Genomic DNA, 21,271 nt, shown 5'->3' with positions numbered 1-21,271 from the left:
ACTCTGCCATCATTGGTCCAGATGTTGCCCTCTGGAGCTCTTCAACACATTCACGCATAGACCTTCATTTAGCGGTCATTTAGATGTTTGCCATGCCGAAGTCTTCTATACTTAATGCATTCTAAATTTTACTTCTTTCTCATCTCTCTTAAATTGGTATTGGCAGGTGGATTCTAGTGCCACCCTTTTAAATGAGAACTTATTCTTTTTTTGAAGCTCTTCATCCTGTTTCTATCCGTCTGAAGTACATATCTTCTAAATAAGATGGATTTTGCTTCTATGACTGATCTGTAAACATGTTAAACTGTGTAATTGATTCATTCTCAAGTGAATCGATATGACCTATAAACTAAACTTTCCAAACCTGTACAAAATATTGCAGAAGCACTCAACTTTTGAAAAAGAGCAATGAGAGTTATATCCTTTAACCAAACAAAACACCTGTGCTTTACAGCCTAAGATCACATCAACATGCGGTAGCTGCATCACATTCTTTCACTTAAATGATGACTCTGCGATGATTCTTTTTTCCCAAATAAGTTACCAAAGAGGTATAAAATATCACGGCATTGTTGCTGCTGTTCAGTCATTAGGTCGTGTCTGACTCTTTGTGACCCCACAGAGTGTAGCATGCCAGGCTTGCTACAACATGTTAATGTGATCACAGCATTAAATACATTAAAAGTAAAAAGAGAAAAATAATGATGCTAAAATGAAATCACAGTACTTACTTTCCATGGGCTCCCATGTGATGTTAGGACTGTATACTGCATATGGTCGGAGTTAAGATGTCTTACTTGCTGGCTAGAGCTGAATCATGGCGTTGGCTCTAAATTTGTAGCAGCTCGCTTTGGCTCATATTAAAATTGTGGTGAACTAAAATCCCCATATGTACATTGATATAAGTGGCTTCAATAAATATGCAGATTCTTCATTCCAGATATAGTTCATTTTATCGGTTCCTGCTCGATCATGTAATTCAAAAGCTTATCGGCCCACCTGGGTTTCTGCCATCTGCAAGAGCTGCCAGTTATGCGTTTTGATGGTCTTGCAAGGAACTGCTCCAAGCTCAAGGATGAAACAAAGTTGCCCTTTTCTGTTCAATACGTATTCTGAATTACTTTTCCTCAGTATCAGTTACACATACAGTTTACTTTTCAGAAGGTTCATCAGATGATTTTCTTGTCAAATAGTTCACTAATGCCTTATGGCATGATTACAATACTACTTTCAAAATATGACACATTAGTGTCCAACATAATACGCTACTAAATCATAAAAACGGAGAGCAATGACAGTCTGGTCTGTCCAGCAATTTTTAGCCATGTTGAGTCAAACTATAGAGACTGACTCACTCTGCAAACACATTCAATCACTCTACCATGTGTTTCTTTTACTTCTCTTTTCTAGTTAATTTTTACTGAAGTTTAATTGATTTACAATGTCGTGTCTTTCTTTTTAAAAACTGGATATAGTAAGTGAAAAGGGCTTTCCAGGTGGCTCAGTGGTAAAGAATCCACCTGTCAATGCAGGAGATATGAGTTCAATTCCTGGGTTGGGAAGATCCCCTGGAGTAGGAAATGTCAACCCACTCTGGTATTCTTGCCTGGATAAGCCCACGGATAGAGAAGCCTGGTGGGCTGCAGTCCTTGGGGTCTCACAGTCAGACACGACTGAGCAACTGAGCACATATAATAGGTGAAAACAAGATGGGCATGGAATACTTTCCGTCCCCTTGGTGGCCTTGCTACCATACACCCTTAAAAATGGAACAAGAATTGAGCTAATTTCACTGATGGTGCAAAGCCCCAAGGGAATTTAGAAGCCTCTAGGTAGGAGGGCTCACCAACAGGTAGGAAGCATTAGCTGCTGAATATATCACTGTGTTATGGTGGTGTGCACAGCGTACAGTAGGAGATCAATGAAGGTTGAAATTAATTCATCTGGAAGAGGAAGGAGGGGGAAGAACTCGGGAAGGATTTTGCAAAGGAGATGTTTGATTTGAAACCAGGTGTTCTTTAACAGGAAAGGTTAAGAAAGAGTATTGCAGAAAAAGGAGTAGAAGAGGAATAAATAGAAGGTGTCCTGATTAGTAGGAATTTTGGAGAGGCTAAAATTGACTGAAGGAATGTGTGTGGAGATGGATGAAGCTGGGAAGGTTAGCAGGAGCTGGGGACTGTGTACCACGTTGAGGGGTTTGGACTTGAATTTTTCCAGAGGATTGCACCTGTTTCTATAGTTTTATGGCAAGATCATGAAAATGATATTTTCAAACTTTGATTAAAAGCCAAACTTGAGATTTTCTAAATGGAAGGTATCTCCAGTAGATAAGAAGAGAATCCACTACGTTATGCTCCTCAAGTTCCCCCAATACAACCCAGTCTTGCTGCTGTATCTCTAGGTATTGAGTAGGTATTGACATGGTCCTATCATTTCTGTCCTTTCACTTCAGCTGGGATGTAACAGACATAAAGATAAGTAATTTAAAATCAAGTTTGGTAAAGAAAGTATTGGTTAATTTCTAATGCAAAATTAGAATAAGGACTATTGAAGATTATGGATTTAGAATTCATTTTACCCATATTCAAATAATTTCTATTGACATTATCAAGATTTCAAAATACACCATAATTTACAATGCACATTTATCACTGGTAAGACTTTTAAGAATGTTTACATTTCGGCAGAAATATAGGATTTTTTAAAGACAATAATTAGAACATGCAGATCACCTTTGATCACCTTTGAATGTTTAAAAGAAAATCATGGGTTAAGCCACTCTAATTTTTAATATACTAAATGTTAACAGGCATTTTTAGGGAAAGAAATATGCTTGTGATTTCTAAAATACTGAAATTATAGTTTCTACTCAAATTTGCATGTGAATTTCTATTTAACCTACACATTTTAAGCACTACTTTTCCAAAAATTTAAATTTCTCCAATTATTTAAAATCTTTGTTGTAATCCATTATCAATAGAACTCCTATATAAAGTATATAAATAAAGCATATATATAAAGTACATATATTTGTTAAAGTACATATATTCTTTTTATGGACTTCCCTGGTGTCTCAGAAGGTAAAGAACTTGCCTGCAGTGCAGGAGATCTGGGTTTGAACCATGGGTTGGTTGGGAAGATCTCCTGGCAAAGGGAATGGCTACCCACTCCAGTATTTTTTCCTGGGAAATACTATGAACAGAGGAGCCTGGTGGGCTACAATCCATGGGTTGCAAAGATTTAGACAGACTGAGCAACTGATACTTTTTCAACTTTCATACTTTATATATGGGGCTAAGTCGCTTCAGTCATGTCTGACTCTGTGCACAGCCCACCAGGCTCCTCTGTCCCTGGGATTCTCCAGGCAAGAATACTGGAGTGGGTTGCCATTTCTTTCTCCATTATATATGGGGTATTTGTCTATATATCTATCTATATACTCCTCAGAAGGAAACACCAAAAATAGCCACAAGTAAAAATGAAATTTTGAAATAGCTTTGCAAGAGCTTTGCAGCACCCACTTGTTTAATTGCATTAAAAGCATCATGAAATGCACACATAATTAAGATATTTAGAAAAGAATTTTGTTTGGTCAGTTTCAGCATGCATTGTTAATACCTTAAGTTAATAAAAACTATGTTTTTTTATGATGTTACTTTTTAATAGAGGAGGTACTTTTTATTCTTGATAGAACTGGTGGTGGATGTTTTCCTTTGGAATATTGTTTCATACACATATTATAACATTTCAAATAGCAAAATACTCATTTGATAAAAATGTAAGTAGTTTTCAAATAATAGTCTTCAAACAGTTAATATGGGCTTCCAAAAGAGATCAGAGTCTTAAAATAAGGACAGCTGATCCTCTAGATGTTTCTACAGAGACAAAGAGCAAAATTTCACATGTATCTGGAACCACAGTTATTAATACATTCTCCTCCCCAATTGCTTATTTTTCAAATAAAGTCATCTCCAAATTGGCCTTAGGAGGATGAGTCTCTTGCAAAAACAGAAGGGGAAAGAAAACAGTTAAATAGAATAATCACAAGTCTCATTTTCACTGAAGTAGATTTCACACAAAGGCAACACAAGGCAACTGTTGACAGTGTCTTTTAAACAGCCAGGCAGTGTCTGCAAAGCCTGAAGATTGGAAAATCTATATGTATATCAAATGAATGTATAAAAATCCATCCTGAGGTCTGTGAGAGAGAAGTTCAATTTCCCTTTTCCCCCAAAGTATGCATGGTGTATATGCTAACTTACTGAATTCATCCTTCATGCAATTCCAGTTTATTAAAGAGGTTAAAAATTTATAAAACTCTGATGGGATATGGTTTTAATGCTTCATCACACTACCCATCATTTGCTTTTCAATCTAGATCAGAATGATCTTTCCCACTTCCCTGCAGTCACCTACCTGCACAGCTAATATTTTCTGAATACTCTCTTGAGAGTCTGTCTGGAACTTGGCCAGCCTCATCTGGCTGTAGAAGACCACCAGCTCGAAGTGCTTCTGCCACAACTTGTGTATCCTCCTTTGCAGCTGACAGAACTACAGGGGAGAGGGAGGGGGGCAAAAACACAAGTCAGAGCGGGAGAGGAAATTAATGGCAGTGTTCAAGAAGAATGATGGAGGGAAATATAGAAAGCAGTCAATAGCCCATTCCGCACTGTATGGGCCTGACAGGAATTTCACAGTCTCTTGATTTTTCAGCCCACTCATGTGCATTCATCAGAAACCAGTCACATCTGGCCGCCAGGATGGGGGGTTAATTTTCTCTAAATGCCTCAGCAGTTTTGTTCTAGCTGAAGCAAACTCTGTGACTGCAAAGCTGATGAGTAAAATATTTCTACTTCACCCAGTTTAACTCAAAACCGATAGCCTCGGGACATATTGAACCTTTCTTTAAAAATAATCTTTTGCAGCTTCTTTGAATGGCACATCAGGTCAGGCCAAAGTTTAAAAATGCAACTTGAAGATGTTGATGGACACTGTCGACTTCTTTTTTTCTCCTCATAAAGCCTTACAATGGCTTGGCAATGTGTGCTTTAGAGCATGACAAAACTAAAGAGAATTAACTTAGCCATCAACTGCTAGGGAGAACAATAACAGGGAAGAAATTTCCAGCTAGAATTCCCTATTAATCTACCTCCCTCTGACTATGTGACATAGGAACATCTCACTGCACTCAAGTACAGTGGACGTGACGTTCACAAGTGACTTTAATTGCAGAAACTATACAGAGAAAGAAAGATTTCTCCTGTGAGGCATTCTCCATCTTTTGGAAATTTAATCTAAAAACAAAAAAAAACCACAGTAGAAGTGTTACCAAGGCAATCTACACTTGTCCTTCAACAGTTAGCATAGCTGTACCATACAGAATTGCTATAATTATTTTCAAAAAAATAAGCTTCATAAAAATTAACCCGAAAAACATATTAAAAATATTACTCATAAGTTTCTATAAGTGAAAATGCTTTTATTTTTTGGTAATATGAATAACTTTGTGTTGCTTTCTTTTTAGATGTGTTTTCCAGAACAAAGAAATAAATACCAAAATTTTCATATCAAATATTTCTTCATAAAAGAATTAAAACGTCACATAAAATGGCCATTTTATGTTGCATTTATTATCTGGGGTACTGGTTACATTTAAGGGAGGCTTGCAAAACTTCATCCAGCAGTGCCCCTGTAACTTGTGGAGCTTCCTGTGTACATATTTCAATAAAACAGTTCACTTAAAAATCACCAGCTTTAAAGGAGCTACATGTTGCTGCCTGTGAATTCTTTACGTTTATCATCTTCATCACGCATGGAAAAAAGCTACACATAGGCATCTAGGTAAATCCACAGAAAACAAAGTCTCTATTTTTGGTTAACTGGTTCATTTAGGATGAAAAAAAACCTTGCCTCTAAAGCTATTTTATCTTGGTAACTGCTGAAATACATTACTTGAGATTAGTTTCTGAGCACTTCAGATAATTTAGGCTGTTGAACTAAATGGTGAATCACTTTTTAAAGAGGAAAATCTGTCAATATTAATTTTTCTGTAATATTTCAATATTTATTTAAAGAAATACTTAAATAATTTTAATATAATATTGAAAATTTTCTGCCAACTCTGACAGCCAGTGGGGTGAGGGTATGCTGTATCTATATATTCACTAAGACACTAGAACACTTTACTCAAAGTATTCTTCTATTATTACGATGTACACAAGTATGACAGAAGGCAAATAAAAGGAAGATGAATTCTAGAAGATTTCCTAAAAGTGAAGGTAAGCTTTTTTTCACAAGTGGACATTCTTCAATGTGTGGAAAATTTTAAAAGTGGGAGCTTATCAACCAGTGTGAACTGGATGACAATGTTTCCCACACCTACATCTTAAATGAGGAGAAGCTGCTGTATATAGTAAGCCAATTTTATTCACTGTTCTGTGCTCTAGCTTAAGGTAGCCACAAAGGTCTTAAGTTAGTACTTTAAGTAGTAACTGAAGCTACTTAAGTAGAGATGTTCTTTAAGCATCAACTAAGAAAGAGCAATATCTCAAAAATCTATAGCTAATAAGCCTTTGCAAAAAGATAAACCAGGAAGAGAAAAACTGAAGGCATTCTTAAAGAAGAATCAGAATCCAATAAAAGTCACATATATATGCATACACATGCACATTAAAGACAATATAATGATCAACTATATCTATATAAACATATATATATCTATATGTATATATAGATATATATGGAAAAATATTTAAGACCTGGGAAGGACAGTTGATTAAGAGTTGGTCATGATGACACCCTTTTAGGAAAGTGGTTATGATAAAAGCCCAATTGTAAGCTGTCAGCCAACAATGATCACTCAATAAATACTTACTGATACTAACTCAATAAAGTGAAATAGTAAAATTTTAGTGTCAAAAGTGAAGCAGTGAATAAGATGTTTAGGAACTTACAAAATAATGGAAGAAGAGAAAAAAAATAAACCAAGTAAATGCAAGACTCACAAAAATACATAAAGGAAAAATCAAAGAAAGAGAGCTTGGGCTCCAAAATCACTGTGGAGAATGACTGCAGCCATGATATTAAGAGACGCTTACTCCTTGGAGGAAAAGCTATGACAAACCTAGACAGCGTATTGAAAAGAAGAGACATTACTTTGCCTGAAAAAGGTCCATACAGTGAAAGCTATGGCTTTTCCAGTAATCATGTATGGATGTGAGAGTTGGACCACAAAGAAGCTGAGTGCCAAAGAATTGATGCTTTCGAATTGTGGTGTTGGAGAACACTCTTGAGTGTCCCTTGGATAGCAAGGAGATCAAACCAGTCAATCCTAAAGGAAATCAGTCCTGAATATTCACTGGATGCTGAAGCTCCAATATTTTGGCCACCTGACGGGAAGAGCTGACTCATTGGAAAGGACCCTAATGCTGGGAAAGATTGAATCGGGAAGAGTAGGGGGTGACAAAGCATGAGATGGTTGGATGGCATCACTGACTCAGTGGACATGAGGTTGAGCAAACTCCAAGAAATAGTGAAGGACAGGGAAGCCTGGTGTGCTGCAGTCCATAGGGTCACAAAGAGTCAGACATGAATGAGCAAGTGAACAACAAAAGAAAGAGAGAAAGAGAGTTGAGTGGAAAAGTCCTTCCACAGTTGAGTGGAAAAGTCCTTCAGGCGGATGCAGAATTCAGGTGGGATCAAAGTAACTGCAACAGTTTTCGATCTCATCAACTTCAATTAACCCAGTATTTTTGGAATGAAACATGCCAATGATTGCATTACTGAAGCATAATCATTTCCTGAAATGATGACATGCCTGCTCTCTCATTCAGACAGGAAGGTGAGGTGGGATGAGGAAGTAAGTGATAGAAGAAACAATAAGAGACAGAGAGGGACACAAACCCACTGGGTGGAAGGTTAGCAAGGGCACTCTGAGGACTTGCCGCGTACTCAGAAGGAAGAATGGAAAGCCACTGCCAGATGGACTGGCCTACAAGCCCCAAGCAAGGATTTCAAGAATTTTGGAAGAGAATGGAATATTCTTATAAAAGTCTAAGGAGGAGCAATATTAGTGCAGGAAGAGTCATCTTGGGAAAAGAACCTCAACTTCGTTGCCCTTGACTTTGTATACAAAAAGAGGAAGTGAGGGATCAATGATGTCAGGAAAGCGGAATCAGGAAACAGCTGGTATGTACTTTGAACCATTTTAAATGGCAAAGAGGAAGAAAGAGTTTTCTGACAATGGTTTCTGAGCAGTTCAAATATGTACCACACTTAGTAGTCTGCCTCTAATACCTGCTTTGTGAACTCTTTGCTGAAGGAAGCTCAAAGTTGGAATTCATTGATACTTCTTTTGAGATAATGATCACTATGTATGTACCTATTTATGGGGAGGAAAACAAGTCAATGTCTATTTTGACATGACATTATGGAGACAGAGCTGGTGATTTTGTGTCAACATGAGCACTGTGTATAATGTACCCTTGTGAGTACAGCATATAATGTACAATACTCATTTACACATTTGGTAAAACATATCTTCTGATTAAATTTAACTAGGTTCTTGACATTTATTTACTCTTTAAAGCTAGATACTCGTTGACAGTAAAACAGAATAAATTGATACTGTCACTTATAAGATGGGGGCTTCCCTGATAGCTCAGTTGGTAAAGGATTTATATGCCTGCAATGCAGGAGACTCCAGTTCGATGCCTCCGGTATTCTGGGCTTCCTGGTTCGATTCTTATAAGAATGAGAGATTCTTCATTTTCTTGTTTTAATACACTAAATTATATGAATTTTTAAAATCTCAGTTACTTTGTCTGCCTATATAAATTCATGATAGCTGCTGACTCCTATATATCACATAAACCTGGCTTGAATATTAAATGCTATGTTGCATAGATCATACCACACAAATGCTCTAAATGGGTTTACATGTGTGTAAAAATACAATATGCTAAGAATAAAGTAACACTATTTGATATTTCAATTACAGGTTTCAAAAAAAAATTGGACTGGCCATAATCAAATCAGCACCAAAATATCATCTTATGCCATTCTCATGTTCTTAGCATAGAATTCAAAATTTCAGAGCACCACCTTTTCAGTTATTTTCCAGGGCTAGTTTTTGTTGTTTACTTTCTAAGTCATATTCAGCTCTTTCGTGCTGCCATGGACTGTATCCTGCCAGGCTCCTCTGTCCATGGCATTTCTCAGGCAAGAATCCTGCAGTGGGTCAGTGGGTTGCCTTCTTCTCCAGGGCTAGTGTGGAGCATAAAATGGTCTGGTTTACATTATGGTTGACACGAGAATAAAGTAAAGCCTTGCTCTGCCTAGCTCAAAGGGGACAACTGGGATACATTGTGAAAGAGAGTGAAATAGTGTTGAAGGATCTGTTATTTACTGTCAAGGGAAAAAAAGTATTCATAAGTGTGATTTTTAAAATAGGCTCTCAAATTATTTGATAGTTCTTCCCTTTAAGAAATTGAGCAGAATTCTCTTCCTTTGAGTGTGGGCTGGATTTAGTGACTCTCTTGTACTGAATAGAATATGGTAGAAGATAGAATGCTACTTCCAACACACACACACACACACACACACACACACACACACACACACACACACACACACACACACACACAGCTGTGACTTCTATCCTGGGTTTTCTCTCTCATTCTCTCAGATCATTTGATCTGGGGGAAGCCAGCTCCCATGTTGTGTGAGCAGCTCTGTGGAAAGACTCACATGGTGAGGAAATGAACAACAGCCCTGTGAGTGATAATGGGAGCAGATTCTCTAGCCTGTTCAGACGACTGCCACTCCAACCAATGACTCAATTGCAATCTTGTGGGAGACCTTGAGCCAAAGCCACCCAGCTAAGCACCTCTTCATTCTTGACCCTCAGAAACTTTGTGAGAAAGTGAAGCTATATTGGTTTAAGCTGTTACATTTTGGCCCAATTTCTTATGCAAAAGTAGTTAACAATGGGTTCTTAATTCTTCTCTCCTCTTTGCCGAGCAAGGAAATAATTTACCATCTGTATTTTCTGAATGCAAAGTAGAAGTGTTCTCCTAATTTGTTGCTTGGTTTAAGACTGAAGTTGATTTATTAGTAATAAGAGGGTGATTAATAAATACTTATTGATTGATGGAATGGTTTGTACCATCTAGGAGCTCATTATTTTAATTGAAGAGAGTATAGAAGAACTGTGATTTAATAATCCCAGAAATTTAAAAATGATTCATTATCAACAATATTTTCACGTAATACATCAATATATTAAAGGAAAAGAATCATTCCCAAAAGAAGTTGATATGAATTAACACTGAACAAAAACAATCAAAATGAAAAAATTATTTTTTGCCAACAATGGCAAAATAGGAAGGAACAGAGAAAATTTCTTTAACCTGTTAAAGGGTATAAACCAAAACCTTCCAACAAAGTTTACTAAATAGACATGCTTTAGAAACATTCCCAAGAATTCAAAGGAAAAATAAGTAAGGATATCAGGAATCGATACCTTTTAAAATCTCATTGGCCAAAGCAATAATAAAACAAAAAAGATAGGTATAAGAGGAAGAATATCTACATGGAAAATTCAGGAAACTCTATAAATCAATAATAGGAGGTAATGAGAGTTTAGGGACATTTTTTTCCTACAAGAGTAGCATTGAAATAGATCAGTAGCACTTAAAAAATTAGTTATAACCAAATCTGAATTGTAATTTTAAAATTCCATTCATAATCACAATGTAAAATGTAAGATGCTGGTGGTGGTGCTGCTGTTTTGTGCTGTGCTCAGTCGTGTCAGTCGTGTCCGACTCTTTGCAAACCCATGGACTGTAGCCTACCAGGCTCCTCTGTCCATGGGATTTCCCAGGCAAGAATACTGGAGTGGTTGCCATTTCCTTCTCCAAAGCGTAAGATCAGTTCAGTTCAGTTCAGTTCAGTTACTCAGTCGTGTCCAACTCTCTGTGACCCCATGAACTGCAGCACGCCAGGCCTTCCTGTCCATTACCAACTCCCAGAGTTCACTCAGACTCATGTCCATCAAGTTAGTGATGACTCACGTCATCCAGCCATCTCATCCTCTGTCATCCCCTTCTCCTCCTGCCCCCAATCCCTCCCAGGATCAGAGTCTTTTCCAATGAGTCAACTCTTCACATGAAGTGGCCAAAGTACTGGAGTTTCAGCTTTAGCATCATTCCCTCCAAAGAAATCCCAGGGTTAATCTCCTTCAGAATGGACTGGTTGGATCTCCTTGCAGTCCAAGGGACTCTCAAGAGTCTTCTCCAACACCACAGTTCAAAAGCATCAATTCTTCAGCACCCAGCTTTCTTCACAGTCCAACTCTCACATCCATACATGACCACTGGAAAAACCATAGCCTTGACTAGACGGACCTTTGTTGGCAAAGTAATGTCTCTGCTTTTGAATATGCTATCTAGGTTGGTCATAACTTTTCTTCCAAGGAGTAAGCATCTTTTAATTTCATGGCTGCAATCACCATCTGCAGTGATTTTGGAGCCCCCCAAAATAAAGTCTGACACTGTTTCCACTGTTTCCCCATCTATTCTAGGTTTTAATCTATTAAAGAATATGTAGAAGTTTATAAGGTAAATTTAAAAACATTTTTGAAAAATATAAAATAAGGATTGAATAAATGGACATATAACATGTCCACATATGTGAGGAGAGGATCATGGGCATATCAATTTTTCGTAAGTTGTCTATAATCTCATCAGGGTTCATGTGACCTGACCTAAAGTTCGTATGGATGAACAAAGGACTGGGAACACCTAAGGTGACTGTGAAATAGCATAAGCTCAAATACTGTACTAAGAGCAGTATCATCATTGGAATGGATAAAAAACAGTTGATCAAAAAAAGAGAGCTGAACAACAGAAAACTCATAAAATACAGAAATTCAAAATATGATAAAGATAGCACTTAGGTCAGTGGAGAAAGGATGGCATAACTAGTTTTCCCTGTACAAAGATACAACACAAAATTAGATCCTTAACTCATGATATACACTAAAACAAAAGCAAGATAGATTAAAATGAGAAAAGCTAAACTTTAAGAATTTTGTATGGAAATATGACAGGCTAATTTTACGACTTTTAAGAGAGGAATGATTTTTTTAAACTAAATATTAAAATGATAAATTCTAATGGAAAGTAATAACAAATTTAATTACATTCAAATTTTTAAAAACCTTAAAATTTAGAGTAAAAACAAGCCACAGGCTTAGAGATGATATTAATAACACACAGCTGATAAGGATTAATTTCTTTAACAAAGAAAGAACCCTTAGAAATCAATAAGAGAAAAAACACAAGCAATCTACCAGAAAAATGGGCATATAATACAAAAAGGCAATTCACAGAAAAGGAGAGTTATTTGGCCAATAAACATTTGAAAATATATTCAAGCTCCAGCCGAGTCAAACATACTTCACACTCATAAGGCTGGCAATTACTTAAGAAAAAAAAATTGTCCACACCAATCATTGGTAAATATGTAGGAAAATCTGAAATTTAATATATAGTTCAAATTTGTTCATAATTTGATACCAAGACTTTATTCATTTTTTGATGCAGACAGTTTTTAAAGTCTTCATTGGATTTGTTTCAATACTATTTTGCTTTCTGTTTTTGTTTTGGTTCTATGGCCACAAGGCTTGTGGGATCTTAGCTCCCCAATCAGGGATCAAACCCACACCCCCTGAGCTGGAAGGTGAAGTCTTAATCATTGGACTGCAAGGGAAGCCCCTTATACAAAGACTTTAAAGAGCAATTTGCCATTATCTATTGAAGTTACAGGCATATTTTCCCTTGATCCAGAAATTGTATTTAAATCTACAAATTCTAGACGAGTGATTCTCAAGACCAGAAGGATTAGTATCACCCCAGAGCTTGTTAGGAAACAGGCATTCAGACTCACTGAATTAGAAACTCTGAAATGTAGCAACTGGTGTCTTAACCAGACCTACAAGTGATGTAACACATCCTAAAGTCTGAGAGATAATGCTTTTGAAACAGTCACAATACATTATCAAGGAAACAAAATAAAGCTCATGTATACCATAACTTGCAATAATGAAAATTTGGACATCTGTCTACTCTTGAGGAATGAAAAAAAATACACTGTGGTATGTTCATACCCTAAATCTTAGCATTTAAAATAAATACCCTAAAATTGCAAGTGATATACATAGTATAACATTTATAAAAAAGAAAACTGGGACTTCTCTGGTGGCACAGTGGATAAGCATGCATCTGCCAATGCAGAGGGCATGGGTTCGATTGCTGGTCCTGGAAGAGCCGACATGCTGCAGAGCAGCTAAGCCCTTGCACCACAACTACAGAGCCTGTGCGCTAGAGCCCAGGAACCATAGCTACTGAGCCCACAAGCTGCAGCTACTGAAGCCCTTGTGCCCTACAGCCTGAGCTCTGCAAAAAGTGAAGCCGTTGCTGTGAGAGGCCCATGCACCGTCACTAGAGAGTAGCCCCCAGTTGCCGTAACTAGAGAAAGCCCGTGCAAAGCAATGAAGACCCAGTGCAACCAAAAAGAAAGAAAGAAAACTAATAGTTATTTTAAAGTAACTACTACATAAGGGTAGTATTGAAATCACAGATGAAATGGTAAACACTAAAAAAAGGCTAGTAGTTTAACTCTGAGAAAGGAGGAAGTGAAGGGAAAGTCACTCAGTCGCATCTGACTCTTTGCAACCCTGTGGAGTGAAGCCTACCAGGTTCCTCTGTCCATGGGATTCTCAGGTAAGAATATTGGAGTGTGTAGCCATTCCCTTCTCCAAGGGATTTTCCTGACCCATGGCTTGAACCTGTGTCTTCTGCATTGCAGGCAGATTCTTTATCATCTCAGCCACCAGGGAAATTAATTACTATGTAAACATAGTATTAAAAACACAGACGAAATGATGAACACTAAGAAATCACCACAGATGGTGACTGTAGCCATGAAATTAAAAGATGCTTACTCCTTGGAAGAAAAGTTATGACCAACCTAGAAAGCATATTGAAAAGCAGAGACATTACTTTGCCAACAAAGTTCTGTCTAGTCAAGGCTATGGTTTTTCCAGTGGTCATGTATAGATGTGAGAGTTGGACTGTGAAGAAAGCTGAGTGTCGAAGAATTGATGCTTTTGAACTGTGGTGTTGGAGAAGACTCTTGAGAGTCCCTTGGACTGTAAGGAGATCCAACCAGTCCATTCTGAAGGAGATCAACCCTGGGATTTCTTTGGAAAGAATGATGCTAAAGCTGAAACTCCAGTACTTTGGCCACCTCATGCGAAGAGTTGACTCATTGGAAAAAACTCTGATGCTGGGAGGGATTGGGGGCAGGAGAAGAAGGGGACGACAGAGGATGAGATGGCTGGATGGCATCACTGACTCGATGGACATGAGTCTGAGTGAACTCTGGGAGTTGGTGATGGACAGGGAGGCCTGGCGTGCTGCGGTTCATGGGGTCGCAGAGTCGGACACGACTGAGCGACTGAACTGAACTGAACTGAAGAAGAGGCTAGCAATTAACTCTGAGAAAATAGGAAAACAATAGTATTAGAAGTAGGAAGATACAGGGTTTGGTATACAACTGTCTATACTGGTTTTATCATCCAAAGCAAGTATGTCAAATATCAAGATTTACAAAACTGGTAAAGGTACACAATGTTCTATTATTAAAATTTATTTATTCACTTATAGCTTACACATAACTTGAAATTACTGTATGTTTGGTTGTTTCTAAAAAAAAAAAAAAAAGCCCATTGGCTAAGTTGACATCTCTGTAAGAAGGGTATCCTCTATACACTGTGATGTATAGAGATTACTTTTGGAGAATCTATTGAGATTCAGAAGCTGAACAATGTTTTGGTCAATCCGGTATTAAAATCTGAGTTTAAAAAATATCCTATTACCCTTGACCATTGGCTAACATAAAATATTTGTGCTTTTTTGTAAAACAAGATTTTTATTATATATCTCCTCAATGTGATTGTAAACATAATAAAAGAAATACCCAAGGTATATGAGTTTACATCAATAAGGAAAGAATCACTACTTCTAGACATTTTATAAATTGCTAAAAAATTTTGTATTCTCCCCACCCTGCTCACATATAAATACAGATGTTGAACAGTTACTTTATAATTTATTTCATACTAAATTGAAAGACATATGTAACCCATTTTTATGAGAATCTGAATTTGAGGAGTATTAGAGGAGGGTTGGTGGCACATCCATTGGAAAAAGTATAAGGGTATATAAACTGATTAATGGAGCTTTGGAGAAAGCTGTTCTATAACCCCTCAAATTAATCCTCAGACTACAATTGATTTTTTGTGATTTAAGTTTTCTAAAATTATCCCTAATAGGAATAACGGCAATAACAGTTTCACGTCAATCGTGTTGATATCATAAAGACTATGTTAAGTCAAAGTTTTAAAAGGCAACAACAGATATTAACAATAGATTAACCTAGATAAACAGAATTCTTTGCAAGCTTAAACATACATTGTATGTTACTGTGTTGGGAACAATAGCAGACCAGTGCGTTTTTTCTTTAAGAAAATTCCTTAACTTGTCTGTGTGCATTATAGAACATAAATATCTTTGCAAACATACTTTAGATAAAATTAAATCATTTTTAGAGACATATGGTGCCAAAAATTAACTCCCCAAAGACATAATTTAACTGGCTTTTGCAATTTAGGAACCCTGGAAAAAAATAAAGGGAACATTTCAAGGAAATGAGAAGTGTCCTTATAATGAATTTCTGCTTATAAGAATCAGACATAACAACAGTCTTTTTAATTAAAATACAAATACCATATGTATAGTTATCTGAAAATGAACTATAAATTGTTTTGCCAGAAAACAAAGACCAGTCAATACTGAAAAAACAGAAGTCCCTTGAAATAAAAGGTAATACTTGGCAGGACTGATAGTTCTGGACAGCCCTCAGTTCTTTGTGAATAACAATTTGTCCATTATTATACTTGTTTGCAATGCAACTGCTGAAGATTTGACTCTATGAGACAGATTATTAAACAATACCTCATTTATACATTTTGGAAGAAAAGTATCCTTCTGAAAAGTGGATGGTAGTTTAAAAGAGCACAAAAATCTTCTGCATACACAAGAAAAATCCATTAAAAATCCAAACACAAGAAAAGACATTCAAATAGGAAATTAATAGAATCACTGCAAGAAACAAATCTCATCAATGCAACATGCAGGACAAATATGAGAGGTGTGGAGCATTTCACATTCTCGAAGTAAAAACCACTTCCCAGTACACTAGGGTGAGAACTGGGTATGAGTATGTGGTGTTGACCATGTGTGACAATTGTTAGGGGGTACAGGATTTCTGAGGGATGTATCTGTGTATGCATGCATGGATTAACTCATCATAGGTATCTGAAAATTTGCAAGTACATCTGATGTCACTGCTAGTGAGCCTGAGAATTTCATAGGTGAGAAGCCTTAAGCCTAAGAGTGGAAATTATAGAGATTCTTTACTGTGAAAGAAAGGTAAAGCATTTTGGAATCTCCTTGTGTTTCTCACCTATAAACATAGTCGAATATTCCAACAACAGTAGAAGCAGCTCAAAGAAAAAAAAGATGCGTATTTGACAAAGAAGAGAAAAAAAAATCCTGTATTCTGCAGATGTGCATTTTTACCTTAGGTAATCCAATTAAAATCATATTTAAAGCTCTGACAAAACATGATAAGGGAAATAAGAGTATTTTCCTATTGGAACATATTTTAGGTGGTAGATAATAGGAGCACACACAGTCTCATTTGCACGAGACTATTAAAATAATGATTATAATTTCTGACCTGCTTGTTATAAGGTTCCATATACTGAAAGCATACTGCCTTTCTCTATTTCTGACACAAATAAAACTGATAAGCAAAGATATGTGCTTGCAATTTTAATTCAACAGAGTGAGGTGAAGTGCAGCTTACAAGGCAAATAGTATAAACCCTATCAGTTCTGTTTATTGTAATAACCCAAACAATGGCAATTACAAACTACCCCACAGATTTTTGGCATAGCAGGAATGACAGATCTACAAAATCCAGCTAATGCTGGTCTTTTTGTAGTACTCAGTTACCAAGCCGCACATGTACAATACACAAATCTCAAAAGTAATGAGATATTTCTTTATTATCAAATCCGTTCCACAGACTGGTGTTAAAGATCACATAGCTCATTTCTGGAAATCTCCTTTGTCAACTGCTTATGTATACTTAAGAAAAATAAAACTCACATGCATTCACAAATTTGGAGCCAGCCTTTAAGGAAATTCATAAAGGATTACTCTGTTACTCTAATTATATAAATAATACTATGTTTCAAGATTCTGTATTTGGAACTCAGCTAACATATAAAAACTCTGATGACATGGGAGAAACCAAGCTGACTGGTAACAGATACTATGAAATCTCATAGTTCATAGTTAAAAGATCGAGTCTATTCCTTTATTTGAAAATACATGTCTTTTGTATACATTGCAATCATAAAACATGCTATGAGATATAATAAATAACTAATCTAATATTTTTTACATACATAATAGTATAAATAAACTTCAAACCTTACCAACTTCTTAGTTTCATAGAAGATATAACTGGTTCTGGAATAAAATGACTGCGTTCTGATGGATAATTGACTTACAAATTATAAAGATAACAATTTGGATATTTTGTTTACCTAAGTTGCTAAATTTCACACACAGTTCTCTTGAACAGTTCAAACAGAAACAAAGAAATAAAAGTATTATCTTAATTCTGAAACTACTGTCTGTGATTTAAAAGAAAGAAGTTAATAAAACAATTTTTAAAATTCTGTAATAGAAATTATCCTCACAAGATAAAAGACCTAACACTGTGTAAATGAAAATTAATTTTTTTAAAAAGTTGAAAATGGAATTACATGAAGGCTAAAAAACAGAAGGTTAAGCCATCACTATATTTTAGAGATGAACATATTCTTAAAATTTCCATTTCTTTGCCTGTCAGTCATCTGTCCAAGAGTAATTAAATCCTTTGATTTTAAAAATGTGGCCAAATGAATACCCTACATAGGCCTGTTTCGTGTTCACTTATGAACTGTGGCTGAACAATTTTTTTTGATGACTATTCACAGTATTTCTTTACAGTCTTATGAGACCCACTTGTTTTGATGCAAATGAGTCAAGAGGATACTTTAAAATAGCATTTCCCTAAAATCAATTCACTATAAAAACATTACATCAAAAATAATTAATTATAGAGCTCACTGACTTATTTTGAATCTTCAAGAAGATATACAATATTTTTCTACTCTAAAGACATCCAGTTCCATTATAAATACTGCCAATAGCTTTATTTCATTTACACACAAATAAACATAATTGTTTCTGACATTATTTTTTTGAAACTATTTGCAAGTTTCAACTGCAAGTGTAAAGAAAATAGACAACACAATCATGCAAATAGGGGTGAGCCTAGAGACAGAAAGAAACCAGTTTGCAGCTATAAGAAATCAAGGGTCAGAAACAGATGAACTTCTTCTTTATGAACTACATCTAGAATGCAAAAATCTTATGACCTTATTTTTGTCTTAGCTTCTTGTTACTGATATAGAATTACTCTGGGGCTAGAAAGATTTCAACAATCAGAAGAAAATCTGCAAAACAGTGCAAATTATCACAGATACCAAAAATTTACTAAACCATTTGTTGGCTTGAACCAAAGTATCTAAATGAATCCAAATGAAACAATACCTTCCAAGTATGTGTAACTAATCACATTTTTTTCAACAAACATTATGAACTAAATTCCAGGAGACTCACGGAAGCTGAAAAGTAAAATGGTGTTTGATAATTAATATCTATGGAATGACAGTAACTCATAGTAAGGACATTTCAACAGTTGTGCCACATTCTGGAAATTCCTGGTGATAGCACTGAATGTATCATTGGATATTTGAAAGCTCAAGCAGATCTAGGTACTAGCACGCTATGTGACTTTGTGTGACAGTGTTACTTGAACCTTAACTGACTCATCAAACAAACAAACAAGTGTAATAGATATAAACTGGATTGTAAGGAGGCTACGTGGCCACTTGGCTTTCCATTTCTTCAGAGGAATTTGAAAACCTCTTGTCACCTCTTCTGTTCCCATTTCTTTATCTCCTTCACCCTTCAGACTTCTACCACTTCACCAAAATGGCTCTAAGCAAAATCATCTGTGGCATCTGATATAGCTAAACCCTTTATCACTCTTTCAAACTCTTTCTTTGATTTTATTCTTGGTTTTGCTGTACTGTTCTACACTTCCTTTTCAGTCTCATTTGCTGATTTGGAACAACTGTAATGAAGAAATATTTTAGATAAAGTAAAACTGGGTTTATGTCCTATGTTTCTTCCAGAGAGGATGCAATTCAGGGAGAAGGAAAATGATTCCAGAGAGAGGATATAATTGAAAGGAGAAATGATGAACAATAACACAAAAGGCAAATATGTAGATAAAGTCAAACATGGTCAGTACAAAATAATAATATTATAAGCAATGGCAGTAAAAATTATAATATCTAACTTGAGAATCTAAAAGAGAGACACCAAAATGTTTTATAACAGAAGTATATATGTCTGAATGTCAGAAATATGAATTAAAATGCTCTAACTCATAATGTACTTAAAAAACATACTGTACTAAAATAAAATATGAGGCACATTTTGTTATCAGATATTCATGGGACAATTGAAAGTATATTAACAAAAATAAACTTTCAAATAAAATGTTAGAAATAGTGTTTGACTGTCAAGTTAAAGGAAAAAATGGAATTAAAAAAGAAACAAGAATCCTCAATTAATTAAAAAAGCCAAGTAGGGAGAAAAAGGAAGCAATAGAAAAAGCAAGACAATTAGGAAAACAAAAGATAATAGAATGAAGTACAAACACATAATTTATAATAATAACTGTATATGAATTATTCCCATCACTTATGACAAAAGATTAGATTTAAAAACTGTGCTTATATATGAAAAGTGCTTGATAAAGGACAGAAATGGTATGGACCTAACAGAAGCAGAAGATATTAAGAAGAAGTGGAAAGAATACACAGAAGAACTGTACAAAAAAGATCTTCACGACCTGGATAATCATAACTCACCTAGAGCCAGACATTCTGGAATGTGAACTCAAGTGGGCCTTAGAAAGCATCACTTTGAACAAAGCTAGTGGAGGTGATAGAATTCCAGTTGAGCTATTTCAAATCCTGAAAGATGATGCTGTGAAAGTGCTGCACTCAATATGCCAGCAAATCTGGAAAACTCAGCAGTGGCCACAGGACTGGAAAAGGTCAGTGTTCATTCCAATCCCAAAGAAAGGCAATGCCAGTGAATGCTCAAACTACCACACAATTGCACTCATCTCACACACTAGTAAAGTAATGCTCAAAATTCTCCAAGCCAGGCTTCAGCAATATGTGAATCGTGAACTTCCAGATGTTCAAACTGGTTTTAGAAAAGGCAGAGGAACCAGAGATCATACTGCCAATATCCGTGGAATCATGGAAAAAGCAATAGAGTTCCAGAAAAACATCTACTTCTGCTTTATTGACTATGCCAAAGCTTTTGACTGTGTGGATCACAATAAACTGTGGAAAATTCTGTAAGAGATGGGAATACCAGACCACCTGACCTGCCTCTTGAGAAACCTCTATGCAGGTCAGGAAGCAACAGTTAGAACTGGACATGGAACAACAGACTGGTTCCAAACAGGAAAAGGATAACGTCAAGGCTGTATATTGTCACCCTACTTATTTAACTTATATGCAAAGGTCATCATGAGAAACACTGGGCTTGAAGAAGTACAAGCTGGAATCAAGATTGCCGGAAGAAATATCAATAACCTCAGATATGCAGATGACACCACTCTTATGGCAGAAAGTGAAGAGGAACTGAGAAGCCTGCTGATGAAGGTGAAGGAGGAGAGTGAAAAAGTTGGCTTAAAGCTCAACATTCAGAAAACGAAGATCATGGCATCTGATCCCATCACTTCATGGGAAATAGATGGGGAAACAGTGGAAACAGTGAGAGACTTTATTTTGGGGGGCTCCAAAATCACTGTAGATGGTGACTGCAGCCATGAAATTAAAAGACACTTACTCCTTGGAAGAAAAGTTATGACCAACCTAGATAGTATATTCAAAAGCTGAGACATTACTTTGCCAACAAATGTCTGTCTAGTCAAG

At 36.1% G+C, this 21,271-nt stretch overlaps 1 protein-coding gene across 1 annotated transcript in view; it reads right to left on the bottom strand.

The window, feature by feature from the left end:
- The window catches only part of CCDC178 (coiled-coil domain containing 178), a 386,847-nt gene that overhangs the window by 33,189 nt on the left and 332,387 nt on the right, over positions 1-21,271 (bottom strand). The window contains exon 19 of the mRNA XM_018039353.1: positions 4,417-4,551. Within this exon, the coding sequence (XP_017894842.1) occupies positions 4,417-4,551 (135 nt within the window). The remainder of the gene's footprint in view (positions 1-4,416; positions 4,552-21,271) is intronic.

This window comes from Capra hircus, chromosome 24, assembly GCF_001704415.2.
Source record: "Capra hircus breed San Clemente chromosome 24, ASM170441v1, whole genome shotgun sequence".
NCBI lineage: Eukaryota > Metazoa > Chordata > Mammalia > Artiodactyla > Bovidae > Capra > Capra hircus.
This window is presented reverse-complemented; position numbering and strand designations above follow the sequence as displayed.